At 32.0% G+C, this 15,601-nt stretch overlaps 4 protein-coding genes across 4 annotated transcripts; 1 reads left to right on the top strand and 3 right to left on the bottom strand.

Moving 5' to 3' along the window:
- Positions 1–85: 85 nt before the first annotated feature.
- On the top strand, positions 86–3,358 carry LOC107189862 (probable leucine--tRNA ligase, mitochondrial). Its single transcript, XM_015578541.1, has 8 exons — positions 86–254; positions 338–545; positions 618–1,011; positions 1,090–1,973; positions 2,039–2,395; positions 2,467–2,707; positions 2,785–3,022; positions 3,143–3,358. The coding sequence occupies exons 1-8, from the start codon at positions 144–146 to the stop codon at positions 3,356–3,358; spliced, it is 2,649 nt and encodes an 882-aa protein (XP_015434027.1). The 5' UTR covers positions 86–143.
- A 133-nt stretch (positions 3,359–3,491) lies between these two features.
- LOC107189861 (gamma-glutamylcyclotransferase-like) lies at positions 3,492–4,290 on the bottom strand. Its single transcript, XM_015578539.1, has 3 exons — positions 4,156–4,290; positions 3,672–3,970; positions 3,492–3,600 (listed from the first exon to the last, which is right to left on the bottom strand). Exons 1-3 carry the CDS (start codon positions 4,258–4,260, stop codon positions 3,492–3,494), a joined length of 513 nt encoding a protein of 170 aa, XP_015434025.1. The 5' UTR covers positions 4,261–4,290.
- A 437-nt stretch (positions 4,291–4,727) lies between these two features.
- On the bottom strand, positions 4,728–7,826 carry LOC107189934 (aarF domain-containing protein kinase 4). The gene is made up of 12 exons (XM_015578629.1): positions 7,808–7,826; positions 7,409–7,629; positions 6,746–7,276; positions 6,456–6,675; positions 6,258–6,382; positions 6,096–6,180; positions 5,894–6,009; positions 5,657–5,819; positions 5,394–5,596; positions 5,176–5,328; positions 4,987–5,087; positions 4,728–4,905 (listed from the first exon to the last, which is right to left on the bottom strand). Exons 2-12 carry the CDS (start codon positions 7,598–7,600, stop codon positions 4,728–4,730), a joined length of 2,067 nt encoding a protein of 688 aa, XP_015434115.1. The 5' UTR covers positions 7,601–7,629; positions 7,808–7,826.
- A 1,274-nt stretch (positions 7,827–9,100) lies between these two features.
- Positions 9,101–10,936, bottom strand: LOC107189951 (homocysteine-responsive endoplasmic reticulum-resident ubiquitin-like domain member 2 protein). The gene is made up of 4 exons (XM_015578649.1): positions 10,563–10,936; positions 9,872–10,251; positions 9,464–9,793; positions 9,101–9,386 (listed from the first exon to the last, which is right to left on the bottom strand). The coding sequence occupies exons 1-4, from the start codon at positions 10,695–10,697 to the stop codon at positions 9,101–9,103; spliced, it is 1,131 nt and encodes a 376-aa protein (XP_015434135.1). The 5' UTR covers positions 10,698–10,936.
- Between the last annotated feature and the right edge of the window lie 4,665 nt (positions 10,937–15,601).

Below are 15,601 nucleotides of genomic sequence, written 5' to 3'. Positions count from 1 at the left end.
CTTTAATACAAACTTTTACACAGCGAACGTATTTTCATTAAAGTAGTAGCCTAATATGGCAGCCTCCATGATACAAGCAATGTGTTTGTCGTCAACATTTTAAAACACTATGTATATAAAGAATTAAGTATTAAAACTTAACAATGACGTTTACAGGTATATTCCGCAGGAACGTAGTCCCACATTTTAAAAAACATGTACTTTTTAAAGGTGTCATTACTCGATTCTCTTCAACCGGTATAAATTTATTTTCGGTACAAATTTTAATTTGTCAACATATGTGACGTAGAGTAATATATGTTTTATAAAAATATTATTAAAAACTGAATTTGTTTAGAATGACGAAGTTACACAGACAATAAAAAAGGATATAGAGAAACACTGGAGGGATAAAATTAATTTGCATAAGTACAATGAAACGGATGATAAAAAGGAAAAATTTTATGCATTGTCAATGTTTCCATATCCTTCTGGACTGTTACACATGGGTCATGTAAGAGTTTATACGATAAGTGATACTGTTGCTCGCTTTTATAGAATGAAAGGCAAGTTCTCTGTATTAAAAATGGGTTAAACTTGTCACATGTTTTATTAACTACTCTGATATTTAATCATAGGATACAATGTTCTTCATCCAATGGGTTGGGATGCGTTTGGTTTGCCTGCAGAGAATGCAGCATTTGAGAAACAAGTAGATCCTGCTCAATGGACAAATGATAACATTAATAAAATGAAAAATCAATTGAATTTATTAAATTATGGGTTTGATTGGGACAGAGAATTTGCAACATGCAATCCAGAATATTATAAATGGACTCAGGAGTTATTCTTGAAACTCTTCGAAAGGGGTTTAGCTTATCAGAAAGAGGCATTTGTCAATTGGGATCCCATTGATCAAACTGTATTGGCAGAAGAACAAGTCGATGCCGATAATTGCTCTTGGAGATCAGGGGCCAAAGTGGAGAAAAGATTATTGAATCAGTGGTTTATTAGAACCTCAGCATTTGCTAAGTGAGAGCATGATTACATAACACCTATAATATATTGTAACAATTAAGGTATAATATTTAATTAGACATTTTCTATTAGGTTATTGATTGAAGGTTTAAACGACCCAATATTAAAAGAATGGAGAGATATTATAAAAATACAACAGCACTGGATTGGTGAATGCAGTGGAGTTAGTTTTGAATTACAGTTGATATCAAATATTCCGAATTTTCCAAAGTCAATAAATGTCTGGACAGATAATCCAGAATTTATTGAATATGCAAAGTTTATTGCAATATCCCCAAGCAACTTATTAAATAGATCGGAGTACTGTTCACGTATAAATGATGGAATTAAAATAATGGATGCTAAAGTTATAAATCCATTCAATGGAAAAGAGCTACCAGTGTTTGTAACAGATCAAGTTGAATTTCAACCTTTCCGAGAAACTTATCTAGGGATACCTTCTGCTTCAATGAATGATTACCAATTTTCTGAAATAGTTAGAATTGAATTTCAACGACATTCAATAAGAAGTTATGAAGAACAACAACAAAAAATATTAGAAGTAACATCAAAAGCTAAAAAATGGAAGATTGGTGGATATCCAGTTAGTCCAAGGCTTCAAGATTGGTTAATATCTAGGCAAAGGTATTGGGGTACACCAATCCCAATTATTCATTGTTCAAATTGTGGTGCTCAGCCAGTGCCACGTGATCAACTTCCTGTTACTTTACCAAAAATAACATTTTCGTTTTCAAATAAGAAGCCTACTTTATTGGACGCTAAAGATTGGCTGAACACTACTTGCCCTAAATGTGGAGGGCAGGCAACCAGAGAATCGGATACAATGGATACTTTTGTGGATAGTTCATGGTACTTTTTGAGATACATTGATCCAAAAAATACAAAAGAAATGTTTGACATTGATAAAGTAAAAAAAGTATTTCCCGTTGACCTTTATGTGGGTGGAAAAGAACACGGTATGTAGTTTAATACATAAATCCTGTAGTGTAAACATATTGAAGTATCAATATTATTGTTTCAGCTGTATTGCATTTATATTATGCAAGATTCATGAGTTACTTTTTGTATTCGGAAGGACTGATACCCAGTGCTGAACCATTTAAACAATTACTTGTTCAGGGTATGGTAATGGGTAAAACGTACCAACAGAAGAGTACACAAAAATATTTAAAGGCAGACGAAGTAGAAGAAAAAGGAGGAGAATGGGTAGAGAAAAATACCAATGAACCTGTAATTGTTTCATGGGATAAAATGTCAAAATCCAAGCATAATGGCATTGATCCCCTTGAACTATTAGATAAATATGGAATTGATACAACTAGATTGTTGATATTAGCTGATGTAGCACCAACTTCAAATAGAAATTGGAGCGATGAGAGTAAGTCAATAAAACATTTTCACAATAAAAATTTAAATTAAACGGACAAATAATATATTATTAAAATCTAGCCATTCCTGGGATAATTAATTGGCAAAATCGTTTATGGAGAATTATGAAAAGTTTTATAAACTGTCGAAATAATATAAGTCTAGAAGAACTTCAAGCTAAACCTACCGACCCGAAATTTGAAGACGATGATGCGTACATGTTTGACAGTCGAAATTATTTCTTAAAAACTGTAACATTTAATATAACTGGTTCTCAACAGTTGAGTGTTGCAATATCAAGAATGCAAGGACTTACAAATAGGTATTTATTTCAGAATTATTTCATAGTATATCAATAACAATAAGAACTGTACAATTAAGTCTTCTTTTAATTTTAAGTTTACATAAGGTGTGTTCAGAGTGTATGCAAAAAAGTCGCGAATTTGAGCGTGCATTAGCAGTTCAGATCATAATGCTCGCACCAGTAGCACCACATTTTGCCTCTGAATTATGGGCAGCATTTTGCTCCATTGAACATCATCTTATAAATGAATCTGAAGTAAAATTGGATAAAGATGTAATGGAACAAGATTGGCCGGACATAGATATGGATTACAGGATGGTAATAACTTTGACTGTAAGTCCAATTCCATGTATTTCTTGTATTAGTTATTTCAAGAACTTTTATTATCTTCATGGCATAAACAATTGTATATAAATGCATCACAGATCGTATCAGGTTTTTTTTTATAATTAGGTAAACAATAAACTCGTTAAAAAGATCAAAGTACCCAGATACAAACTAGACCAACTATCAGCCGAGGATGCTCTTGACTTAGTAGTGAATGATCCAGATGTTCAACGATGCTTGAAGAACAAAAAGGTCGCTCAGACTAATTTTCTTTCAAAGGCAGGCTGTGATGCAAAAATGATGATTGTTACAGAAAAGAAAAAGGAGACAGTAGCAACATAAAGCTACTTTATAGTAAGTAATAAATGTAAATATGCTATGTACATAATGAAATTAATTATATAAATATAGACATTTTTCATACTCATAGAGTCAATTACAGAGTAAAGAAAAATAAATTCATGATAAACCATTCTTACCCAATATTATATTCTCCACTATATTCGTTGTGCGGTATTGTTTCTAGAAATTTTATATATTCAGCTGGTAACTGATTTTCTTTTGCACCTTTTAATATTGTATCTCTGTAGTGGAATTAAGACAATATATTAATCGCAATTGCATAAAATCCTTATGTCAAATAAATATAACATACATATATAATGGGGAAGGCCTTCTATGGATTGGTAATAAACGTAGTTTTACGTGTTCATCCGGATTGCTACATTGCTGGTATACTCGACATTTCATGACTTCACCATTTGGTGTCTCAATATCAACCATTAAAGGAAAATATAATTTATCTGCAACACCTTCTTGACAATCTAAAGTAGTCATATTGCATTCCTGTAACTCCCAAACTATACCCCACACATTGTAGTTTTCTGTTGGACAAATTGTTGCAGAACATCCGCCCCATCTCCTTGAGTGCGTCAAAAAATCGAGTCTGAAATTCTGATACAATTCAGCATTTGCACAAAATAAAGTCACTAGTAATTAAACACAAATTGTCGCTAAAAAGAAAGTTTAAATTTTATCAGAAAACTAGAGATAATGCAAATGCTTTAATGTTCTTAATTGCTAATAAAAGCATAAATAACGAAGTTTAAAATCTGACTGTTTAATTTGTGTATATGTACCTTTAGAAGACCGATATCTTTGCGTTCTGCAGTTGGGTTATTAATATGTATTCTTTTCTTTAACATATTACTTCCGTATGCAAAATACAAAAATTTGTTAGACATTTTAACAATACTTCCGATTACTATTTAAAATTAACCAGGACCGACTTAATAGTCTGCATAAGCTAATAAATAGGTTAAGACACCTTTCCTTATCAATATATGTATTTACATACGTATATACATGTGAACGTGTATGAGACGTGCAAATTGATAATCACCTATAATGATTAAATGAGCATTGTGTAGATTTTTAAAGATTCTATCCGACGAGACAATATAAAATCAAAAATAACACAAATACAGCTCATTTCAGATGAATTAGGTTGTATGCAGGTTTCCAGTTTTATGAAAGAATATTACATAGCATTTATTTTAATTAATTAATGTTTCAGTTAATTTACTGTTTTACCTTACAACATAGAAAAATGTAAATTGTGAATGTAGAAATATTAATTTATTAATCCTAATGATATATATAATTACAATACATAAATAATAAAAATTGATTTATTTACAACATAATTATATTAATCAAACTTGTTGTAACTTGCATATACTTCACGGAACATATCGCGACAATTTATTTTGACTTGAAGTTTCGCACATAGTAAGAAAACTCCGGACAATTTTCTGTGCAGGCTATATATTTCTTCAGGTGGAGGACAGAGTCTATTATCTAAGATTGTTGGAACGAGTGCCTGAATTCTGAAATAAATTAATATTCTTATTTTGAAACAACTTTTATCAAAGGAAAAAAAAACAGTATAATATGTCAGTAGTTTTTACCGTTTAGTCACATCTTGTCCCCCAAAATCATAATACTTATGATTCTTATCAAACACTTGTCCTAATACCATAACTGTATCAACATGAGCTTCTTCCATAATCTGAAATTAGTATTATAGCATACATTTATAAAATCTGACTTAATGCATGTTAATGAATGCAGAATTAGCAGTGTCAAACAATTTTTACTTTGGATTCATATCCTGTAAGAAATCCCATTTCCCTGGACAAATTTAAAATTTTATCGCGATCACCTTCGCTTGCAGCGTAAATTATTTCGATGTATTTGTCCATAAATGATTTTCCATATTCTCTGCATGCTCCAAAATCTAACAATACTAACTGAAAATGATATGAAAGAGTGTAGTTCAATTGTATGCATAATCACACAATGTTATATTACACACCTGTCTTGTATTAACGTTATAGAAGAAATTTGACCAATTCGGATCTGTTTGCATATACCGAAAGACAAATAATTCTTTAAGACATAAACGCATTATCAATTTGCAGATATGTTCTCTCGTCTCCAGATCCAAACTTGTACACTTATCTATAGGAATGCCTTCCACCAATTCAGTTGTAAAAACTTGACTTGTCGATAATTCATCTGAATATAAAATTATACAATTACTTACATATTTGAGGAATCAATTCTCTGAATTCATACCTAATACAGCTGGAACATAATAGTCCTTGTAAGGTAATATGAGCTGTTTGTATTTTTTTGTACACTCTGCTTCGCGCATGTAATCAACTTCCCATGCAAGTTCTCGTTTTGCAACTTCCACTAAATTGTCTATAAACATGCCTTTTGGAAAGATATTCCACACCTATACAAATGACTCGTTCGTGATCATCATGCTGACAACTGGAAAGCAAGAAAAAAATAGAATATTTTATTTACCTTCATTATGCCTACTAAATTCTCCACATCACTTTGAATTCCCATAGCCACGCCAGGATACTGAATTTTAATTGCTACATCTTGACCATTTAATAAAGTACCATGATGTACTTGACCTGTAATTATTTCATACATTATCAAATGTTCTTGAAACTAGATCTATCTATAATATATATTCTTTTTATTAATGAAAATATTCCACCAATAGATGCTGCAGCAAATGGTTTCTCTTCAAATGTAGCTAGCTTGTTCCTCCAATCGTGTCCAAGTTCACTGGCTAATACTTTCTGAAAATAATTAAAGAAACTATATATTCATAGTAATTTTGTTCCTGTCAGACAAATGATTGAAGTGATTTAAATACCTCCACTTGCCATGTCGGCATAAAATCAGCACTCTGTCTAACTCTTTCAAAAACTTTCTGTAACTCTGGACTAATAATACTCTCATCTTGGATACTTAAAATTTGCCCAATTTTTAAAGCTGCACCTGTTATGATTGTTTAAAAAACATGAAATTATTAATTACCAGGAAATGCAATGCCTGCATTATTAATATTTACCTCTTACTTTACATAGAGTTGAAACTATTCTTTCTGCGTTTGCTTTTGTGAGAAACATACTATCGAATGTCTCTCCAAGACTTTGCGTTTTTAATCCCAGTGTTCTGCGTGTATATTCTGCAACAGTACCAACACCAAGACCAACTCCTAATGTACCAAAACTTACCATTCTTTGTAATCTGGTAGCTGGGACTTTCTGAGCTTTTGCATTGGGGGAGAGCTTTGAAATAAAAATGACTTTGTTAATGCATGTTGCGTGTAAGTTGTGTGAGAAGGAAAAAGAGACTTACAGTTTGCTTTGGCCTAACAGATGGTCTAACTTGAGGTTTTTTTGGAGTTGTGCTTATATCTTCCTTTGCTTTGTCTACTAATACTTGAGAATCAGCTATTGATATCTGGCTTTTCCTTTCACTCTGACTTTTTATATTCTGCTCATGCTCTAATTCCAATCTTCTTAGGATTTCTTTATCTTTGTCTGAAAGCTCAATCTTAGGTATCTCATTTTCCAATTTGGATATTGTCTCAATTTTTTCTTTCACTGTTGTATATTTTCTTATTATAGGTTTATCTTGCATACTTTCCACATCTTTAGACTTATCGTTCTGTTGTACATTTATAATATTGGGTTCAATTGGTACTTCCTTAGGATCTTTTGCAATATTATAAACATATAATTTGGTTTTGCTCGATTTTGTGTTATTTTGGTGATCTATAGGTGCAGCTGTTACTATAGTAGATTTTACTTTAATAAATTCCATTATGCCTTTCTCAACAACGCTTAATCGTTCAGCCATTTCATTTAGTTCTCTTATTACTTGACCCTTTACAAGTGTAATAAAAAAAATATTAACTTACATTAATTTTATAAATATAAATTATAATTGATACAATATTATATATAATATCACACTAAGGACCATGTTTCAAGGTAGAAGCAAATTATAAAAACTTACAGGAACCTTACTTGGTTCTATAGTATTTAGTTTCTTCATACAGTCTGTTGCACATTTTTCTGTAATAGTTTTTAAGCTTGATGTCTGTATTGAATGTTTAATTACATCTTCTTGATGCTTTATAATGGCATTGGTTACCGCCCTAGCTCCTCTCAGTATACCGATGAGATCAGACATCCAAGGTTGAGACATTTCTGTGATTCAGTTTAACAACAAGCAATCTAAATAGGTAGTTGTTTAATGATTAATTAGTACAACTTTTAAAATGTGAACTTAAAGAATGTTACTTCTACTTTATTTACACTGTGTTTCAATTTTAATTTTACGTAATAGTAATATACAAATCAATTTTTCATAAACTACTTATAAGGAGTTTTAAGAATTCAGAATGCTACGTACTTGAATATGAATGAGAGTATTCACATATATCGCGTATGTTTAAAATAAATGCAGAGACCTTGAAAAACACAAATAAGGTTATAGTATTATGTTATATATACATTAATAAGGTGATAGATACTTTTTATTTTGGTTCGATGTACTTTTTGTATAATAATAAATCTTAAATATTTGAACCTTATTATTCAATAGAAACATTTAAACTATTGGCACATTTTAAATGTATGTCTCGTCAGACAACCTTCATACGTATCACGAGACGAGTGTATACTTATAATGCAATCTCTTATGTAGAATTTCGCGAGCACATGTTTCTGACTTTCATTATCTTATTTTCTTAAAAGCGTTGATTAATTTAACAGTATATGTTCGTAAAGTTAGGAAATGATTAAAGGTTAATAGTTTTTTTTTTCAAAATCGTTTATTTTCCATCGTATGAGACTTATATACGGTTTATTAACGACGGTTTCACCGCTATTTACGAAATTACAGAAATTCTACAATTTAAGAAAACCTCCTGTTAATATATTATTTCATCCACGAGATACATATTCGAGCAAGGCTCAAACATTTAATACATTAAACAAGGTGCATTCGGAAATTCACCAGTGTTAAGAATCACAGAAATAATCATTGCATGACATACTTATTGCTGTAATAATCTATGAACAAAAATTGGCAAGCTGTAAATTTGACTATCATCTTTTCTCAATTTTTGTATGTATTTATCAATAACTTACAAGCTCTACAACAACTTCATTTATATACACAGTATATAGTTTCTCTCGTTGTATCTTTATATAACTACAGAAACAGAAAGTTTATTATACAACAAATCCTAAGTACTTTGAGATAACTGTTAATAATCTCTCGTTGAATTGAAGCTAGAATCAGTTGCTATAGAATAATTATTGATTGCATATTCATTTTATGAATAAACCCTAGGGTAGTCTCACTGAATTAATGTAATACTCAAAAGTTTATACGTACCAATGAAAATATCTATAAAAATGCTACTTACTTTAAGCACATATTTAATATGCATACTTATTATTACATGCATTATTGTATACAAATGCCTTATTCTTGAAAATTCGATAAAACTCTTTCAAAATGATGTTCTCCGAACGTCGTTTTTAGAATTCTTAGCAAATGTTAATTCGTTTTTAAGATTCCTTCAAGTTTCATAAGAGACCACCTCTATGGGTTTAGTGTCACGATCTAAGAACTGTTTCAACAAGAAAATTAACTGTAAAATCAAACTGAATGCAAAAAATCTGAGACCCTACAGAATTACATAACATGTGGTTGATCTGGAATAAGAGATGCAAAAAATGTACTGAAAAATGTCCAAGTGAATGCAAGTGCACCAGGCCTTTCTTCTTCGTGTTCTTCATTCGCGTTCGTCCTGACCTCTGTTTGTACAGTTGGTAGCTGACCATTTTGTTGCTGTGCTACCGGTTGAGGACCTCCAGCTTCATTTTGCAATACTTGATTATTATTGTCTACTCTGTCTACTCTGCCATTATTATTCTCTGGTAAGAGAATCGGTTGCACCCGAAAGAAACCACCCTGGTATCTGCAAAGTATTCAGTCTATTATTATTTCCATACATTATGTACTTTAACTTTCTTCATTATGAGTGTATGAACTTACAGATACATTGCAAAGCCAAGAAATGTAACAATAAGAAATCTCAATGGAGATGAATAAAAATATACGATACTGAGGAGAACAAAAATTCTGGATACGGTATAAAAGAAATCTAGCCAATTTCTATTAAATGCACCATCCTCTCCCGCACCATTGCCACCATTAATATCAGCATCTTGTGCAGCAGGTTGTTGCTGCTCATCACCTACATTGTTATTGTTATTATTATTTGTATTATTTCCATGTGTATTTTGAACACTATCATTGGTATCAACATTCATTTGTTGTACATATGGAATGCTAGTTTGTAGTTGAATTCCTTGAGCAGCCATACTGCAACCAACCATGTAATGTTTTACTATTATATTACTTTCAATCCTCAAAAAAAATAATCATACGAATTTTACTTACAGTTGCATATATTGCGTAAAGTAATGTGTATACGCTTGTTGCATCCAAGCAATTTGTTGACTATTCCTTGGATCAAAATATTGTTGTGTAGAATACAATTGTGTAGGAGTGTGTTGTATGGTGACATTGTTAACATTTTGACCCTGGTTTTGAACATTATTTGTATTATTTAATCTTGCATGTTCCACTGCACTTCTCACAGATGAAATGACGCTTGTGCTTTCCACAATGTTTTGTGCAGAAACTTTTTGCGAAGCATAAACTAAATGTACAGTATAAGCTTGATCTTCTTGTCCATCGCATAGTCTCAAAACATCTTTCAAACACGTGGAATCATTTAATAACTGTCCTGAGTATATAAGTTTTTGGCTTGCCATTTCCTAAGAACAGGAATTACAGCTATGTAAGTAAGGACATACTATTCACGTGAACATAAATAATGTAATATATGAAGATAAATATTGTAAATAAGCACAAGATTATTAAAAAGGAATAAAATGTTGAAAATTCATGTATAAGAAATCTTGGTATCTTTAAATGATAATGCATTATAAACATTTTTATTCGAAAATATCGAAGAGATGTTCGGGGCTTTAGCATTTCTCTTAATCGATTTTGCTTTCACCAAGTATCAACAACTTTCACAAAATTTCACACGGCCAAGTTCAGGAACAGAAGCTACGATACTCACTGGTTTGCTAGGATAAACTTCAGACAGATATTCCTTTAATCGACCAATGGTCCATCCGATATCACAGTTAACAATTTGATCCTTAATTTGCTGATTCGGTGTTTTTATTATTAATTTTACTGCAGTTCCTTCCATTATCGCGGAACTTCAGTTCTGTGTTTCGTTTGATCAGCTGTCTTGCACTGTCAATTACTTGAACAGTGTTAAAATTACCGATTCTACCGAGGCAAATTGATATCACTGTGACTTCGTAATTTAGACGATGCGTCCTTAGATTTATCAAATCAGTCCGTTGATTTCTACCAATTTTTCCTGTATATTATTATGTTAAACACCGACTGCAATAAAAGTGAACGACGATACAGAGGATACAGCACGACTGTCTGATTGTGAGAAACATGAACGAGCATTTAATCGGTGATGTATTTTTGTAAGAGTCACTAAGTGGAATCACGTATTTGGCGACTTATCATTGGCTGTAGATTACGATTTATTTATGGTTCGGTAAAGCCGGATTTTCAACTATGTTTTCTATGTTTCGCCCCTCTACTTATGCTGCTATCGCAATCTAACCGACGGTATTTTTGTGCCATCTCGTAACAGGTCTAAGATACTAATTGGATAATAGTTTGGGCATTTTGTCGTAGATGGTGACATACGTCATTTTTATCTTAATACACGTAAAACGTAAAACATTTTTAAAAATAATTTAGGAGAGTTTCAAGTGTGTTGTCAAAGATGAGAATGAGAAAAAATCTAGTCACACGGTATGAAGTTCTTTTATTTTATACGCAGTTATTCCAACTGCCTGCGAATTCGTAATGTTTACCATCGTGTAACATTCAGAGTAGCATCAAGTAACATTACTATCGAACGTACAGTGCAGTTACAGAGCTTATTTTGTTACAAATCTGAACCCTTTTATGATAATTGCTGGTTTTTAAATTACATCAGGAGAAAGCTTTTATTTTGACTGGAAATAATTCATGCTAAGAATTTCTTAGTTCACCAGAGTGGACAAGTAATTACATGCATATTTTGACATCCGGGGTAGACAGGTCTTGACGATCATGGAAACTTACATAGTTTCAGTTTGCCGCGAAGAATAGTTGGCAGTTATTGTTGGCCAGACGCCTTTCAAATTTCGTTTGAATTCGAATTGAATTAATTTCAGATATACAATGAAATGTAAGTGTTGCTTTGTTTCTTTCAATATACACTTTTATCTCGATACAGTGCTGTTCAGTTTCCAATTGGAAGTTCTAGGAAAACTTATCAGATAACGAAAGACAACAAGAATCTGATTTAAATATTTAACCCTGATATATAATGATAATATGTGAATACTGTTAGGAGTTCAGTGTTTAATTGTTAGCAAATTTAGTGACATTTTCTAATATATGAAGCTTGAATTAAAAATCTTAATAATGTATCAAATGTTTGACACATTTGTATTTGTGATTTCAGTATTTTTTAAATTAAGCAATTGTATTTCACTTTGTATTTTACAGGGTTCCCACCAGAACTACCAGAAGCAGCTCAAGGCGATCTTCTGTAAGTATATTAATGTCTTGATGATATGAGAATAACTTATTTAACACAAATGTTGGTTATCCTTGGTTTTGCTTTATACACATTACATTTTCATTATTTTGGGCTGAAAGAAATATATAATTCGGTGTGTTCATATTTTAACAATAAGCTTTATTCAATTGTTCACAACTGTGGCTAACATTACTATTATTCTTGTGATGTATATAGATCCTTAAGCCTCCTAAACCACGACAACCACTGCAGAATTTAAATTTTAATACTTCATCCAATGAAAGTAGTCCTACATGTACTATAAAACCTAAAAGACGCGTCAGTTTTGCAGAGAAGAAACATGTAAAGTGAGTCTTTTGTTCCTTGTTTGTAAACTTTGTGTTTGTGAAATTTTGAAATGTAATAAATTAATTTGTTACGCAGAGAATTCTGTAATTCTGTTGAGCAAGGGACTGTATGGGATAGTACATATGAGGAACATGATTTAAGTAATCTTAAAGTCCCTTGCACTTCCAATGAAGAACATTGTAATGTTGAAAGTGTATCCACAGGAAATATTGAAGTCGCTAATTGTTGTAATGAATTTATCCATATTTCTTCTGAAACTCTTGATGAATGTTGTACAAAGGATGCTAATGTGCAGTCTGCACCTGAAGAAATACTTCAGAAGGATTCAAATGTGAAAGATTATGAAGTAACTTTTAGATGTGTATTAGAAGATACAGAATCTACATACAAATCACCGATCAAAGAAGACACAAATGAGTTTGTACTTCCAACTGATTTACCATTAAATAGTGAGAGTCATGTGTGTAAAAGCTTCATTGTATATGAGGATCCAGACATAAATCTGCCTAAGAAAGTTGAAAGTAGTCAAGAAATAAATGTCAATTATTTTGATTCTGATAATATTAATGGTATGTCTGTTTCAAATGCAGAAGAGATGGACCTTACTGAAATTGTTAGTAATGCACATTCTGGCACAAATTGTAATGAGACAGAAGGGGTACTTGAACATTCTTTGGAATTAACTGAAGTAATTCCAACATCAATTAAATATTTAAATACAGCTAAAAATGTTCAGCAAAATATTGAAAATCTGAATCCGAATTGCTGCAGTTCTATTATGTCACTCCCAAATAATCTTAATGATTCGGATTTACAAATATATCGTAATAGAACTCAAAATTTTAATGATGTCTCAATGGAAATAACTGTAGCAGTACCCACTAAATCATACAATTTGCCAGTGGAAGAATTCAATGATGTATCAATGGAAGTTACAAAAGTCGTGGAACCAATTACTCGTACAAATATGATGCATCAAAATATAGTATCCAATACGTTATTGATACAAACAATGCCACCAAATAAGAATGATATTACATGCATAGACGAAAGGACTATGGAAATGACTAAAGCAATCAATATGCAATCTGCAGTTAAAAATAATTTTGAAAATTCGAGGTATAATGTAAATGCCTATAAAACATCAGTGAATTTTGATAAGACTGTAATTTATGATAACATAGGGATGGAAGTTACGACAGTCATACCGACAGTACTTAAAGCTCATTCAGATATCTTAATTACAGAATCAGATAAAACCAGAATATTTCACGATAATTCAATGACAACTACAGCTGTAGTGTCTTCTTTGAATGAGATTGATACATTACCAAAAGTGCATACAGGTCAGTTCGAGTCAGAATCGGATAGAACTAGGGTATTTCAAAATAATTCAATGACAACTACAGCTGTGGTATCTTCTTGGAACAAGATGAATATGGTACAAAAAATTCAATCAGGTCAGTTTGATTCAGATACAGATAGAACTAGGATATTTCATAATAATTCAATGACAACTACAGCTGTTGTATCTTGTTTGAACAAGGTAGACACATTACCAAAAATGCAATCAAGTCAGTTTGATTCAGAAACAGATAGAACTAGGATATTTCAAAATAAGTCAATGACAGCTACAGCTGTGGTATCTTCTTTGAACAAGATGGATACGGTACAAAACATTCAATCAGGTCAGTTTAATTCAGATACAGATAGAACTAGGATATTTCATAATAATTCAATGACAACTACAGCTGTTGTATCTTGTTTGAACAAGGTAGACACATTACCAAAAATGCAATCAAGTCAGTTTGATTCAGAAACGGATAGAACTAGGATATTTCAAAATAAGTCAATGACAGCTACAGCTGTGGTATCTTCTTGGAACAAGATGAATACGGTACAAAAAATTCAATCAGGTCAGTTTGATTCAGATACAGATAGAACTAGGATATTTCATAATAATTCAATGACAACTACAGCTGTTGTATCTTGTTTGAACAAGGTAGACACATTACCAAAAATGCAATCAAGTCAGTTTGATTCAGAAACAGATAGAACTAGGATATTTCAAAATAAGTCAATGACAGCTACAGCTGTGGTATCTTCTTTGAACAAGATGGATACGGTACAAAAAATGCAATCAGATCAGTTTGATTCAGAAACGGACAGAACTAGGATATTTCAAAACAATTCAATGACAGCTACAGCTGTGGTATCTTGTCTGAACAAGGTGGACACATTACCAAAAATGCAATCAGGTCAGTTTGATTCAGAAACGGATAGAACTAGGATATTTCCAAATAAGTCAATGACAGATACAGCTGTGGTATCTTCTTTGAACAAGATGGATGTCTCTGAAGAAAATATGACAGATTGTGAACCTAAAACTAACTTAGACACTCAAGAGCTAGGTAGACCTACGATATTTTCGAACATTTCTATGGAAATGGGTGAAACTATACCACCCTTACAAAATACTTCTCAAATGGAGATATCTACTATGGATACAACTGGAATCAAACGGGCAGTATTATCTGAAAGTTTTAAGAACAGAACTTGTTCTACAGCCTCCTCAAGAGACATAAACGTTTTAGCGGTTCCTTCTCCATGTTCGAGCGAATCGTCGGATGAAGAGAATCGTGTAATAAATAATATAGAAAATGTGAAAGATGATTTCACTGAGAAACCTATTCCAAATGATATTCCAGATCCTATAAACATTGAAGCTAGCATGGTCTTGCATGATCCATTAGAGCAACATACTTGTGCTTCAGCTTTAAACGAAAATAACACAGAAGCAGCTTCTGCTCCACTTAACTTTGCACCGAGTGATTCTTTATGCACTATAACATCGGATATGAATCACGGCAAATGCTTGCAAGCTCAACACTCGCAGGATGTTGTGTCGCATTCTAGAAGAACATACACTATAAAATCATTAGAGACTGATTTTTCTTTTACAAATAGTAATAAGGAGCGCAGTATAATTGCAGAAACGAATAATGATATACAAGACAAAGATAGTTGCAACGATCAGTTTCTAATAGAGAGCAATGGTGTATTTTTTGATAAAAATGTAGAGGAATTGGAGTCAATTAAGCCGCCATCATTTATCTGCTTAGATGATTTGTCGAATGAAGATATGC

This window comes from Dufourea novaeangliae, unplaced genomic scaffold (assembly GCF_001272555.1).
Source record: "Dufourea novaeangliae isolate 0120121106 unplaced genomic scaffold, ASM127255v1 scaffold175, whole genome shotgun sequence".
Taxonomy (NCBI): domain Eukaryota; kingdom Metazoa; phylum Arthropoda; class Insecta; order Hymenoptera; family Halictidae; genus Dufourea; species Dufourea novaeangliae.
Note: the sequence above shows the minus strand (reverse complement) of the source record. Positions and strands in the feature narration are given on the sequence as shown.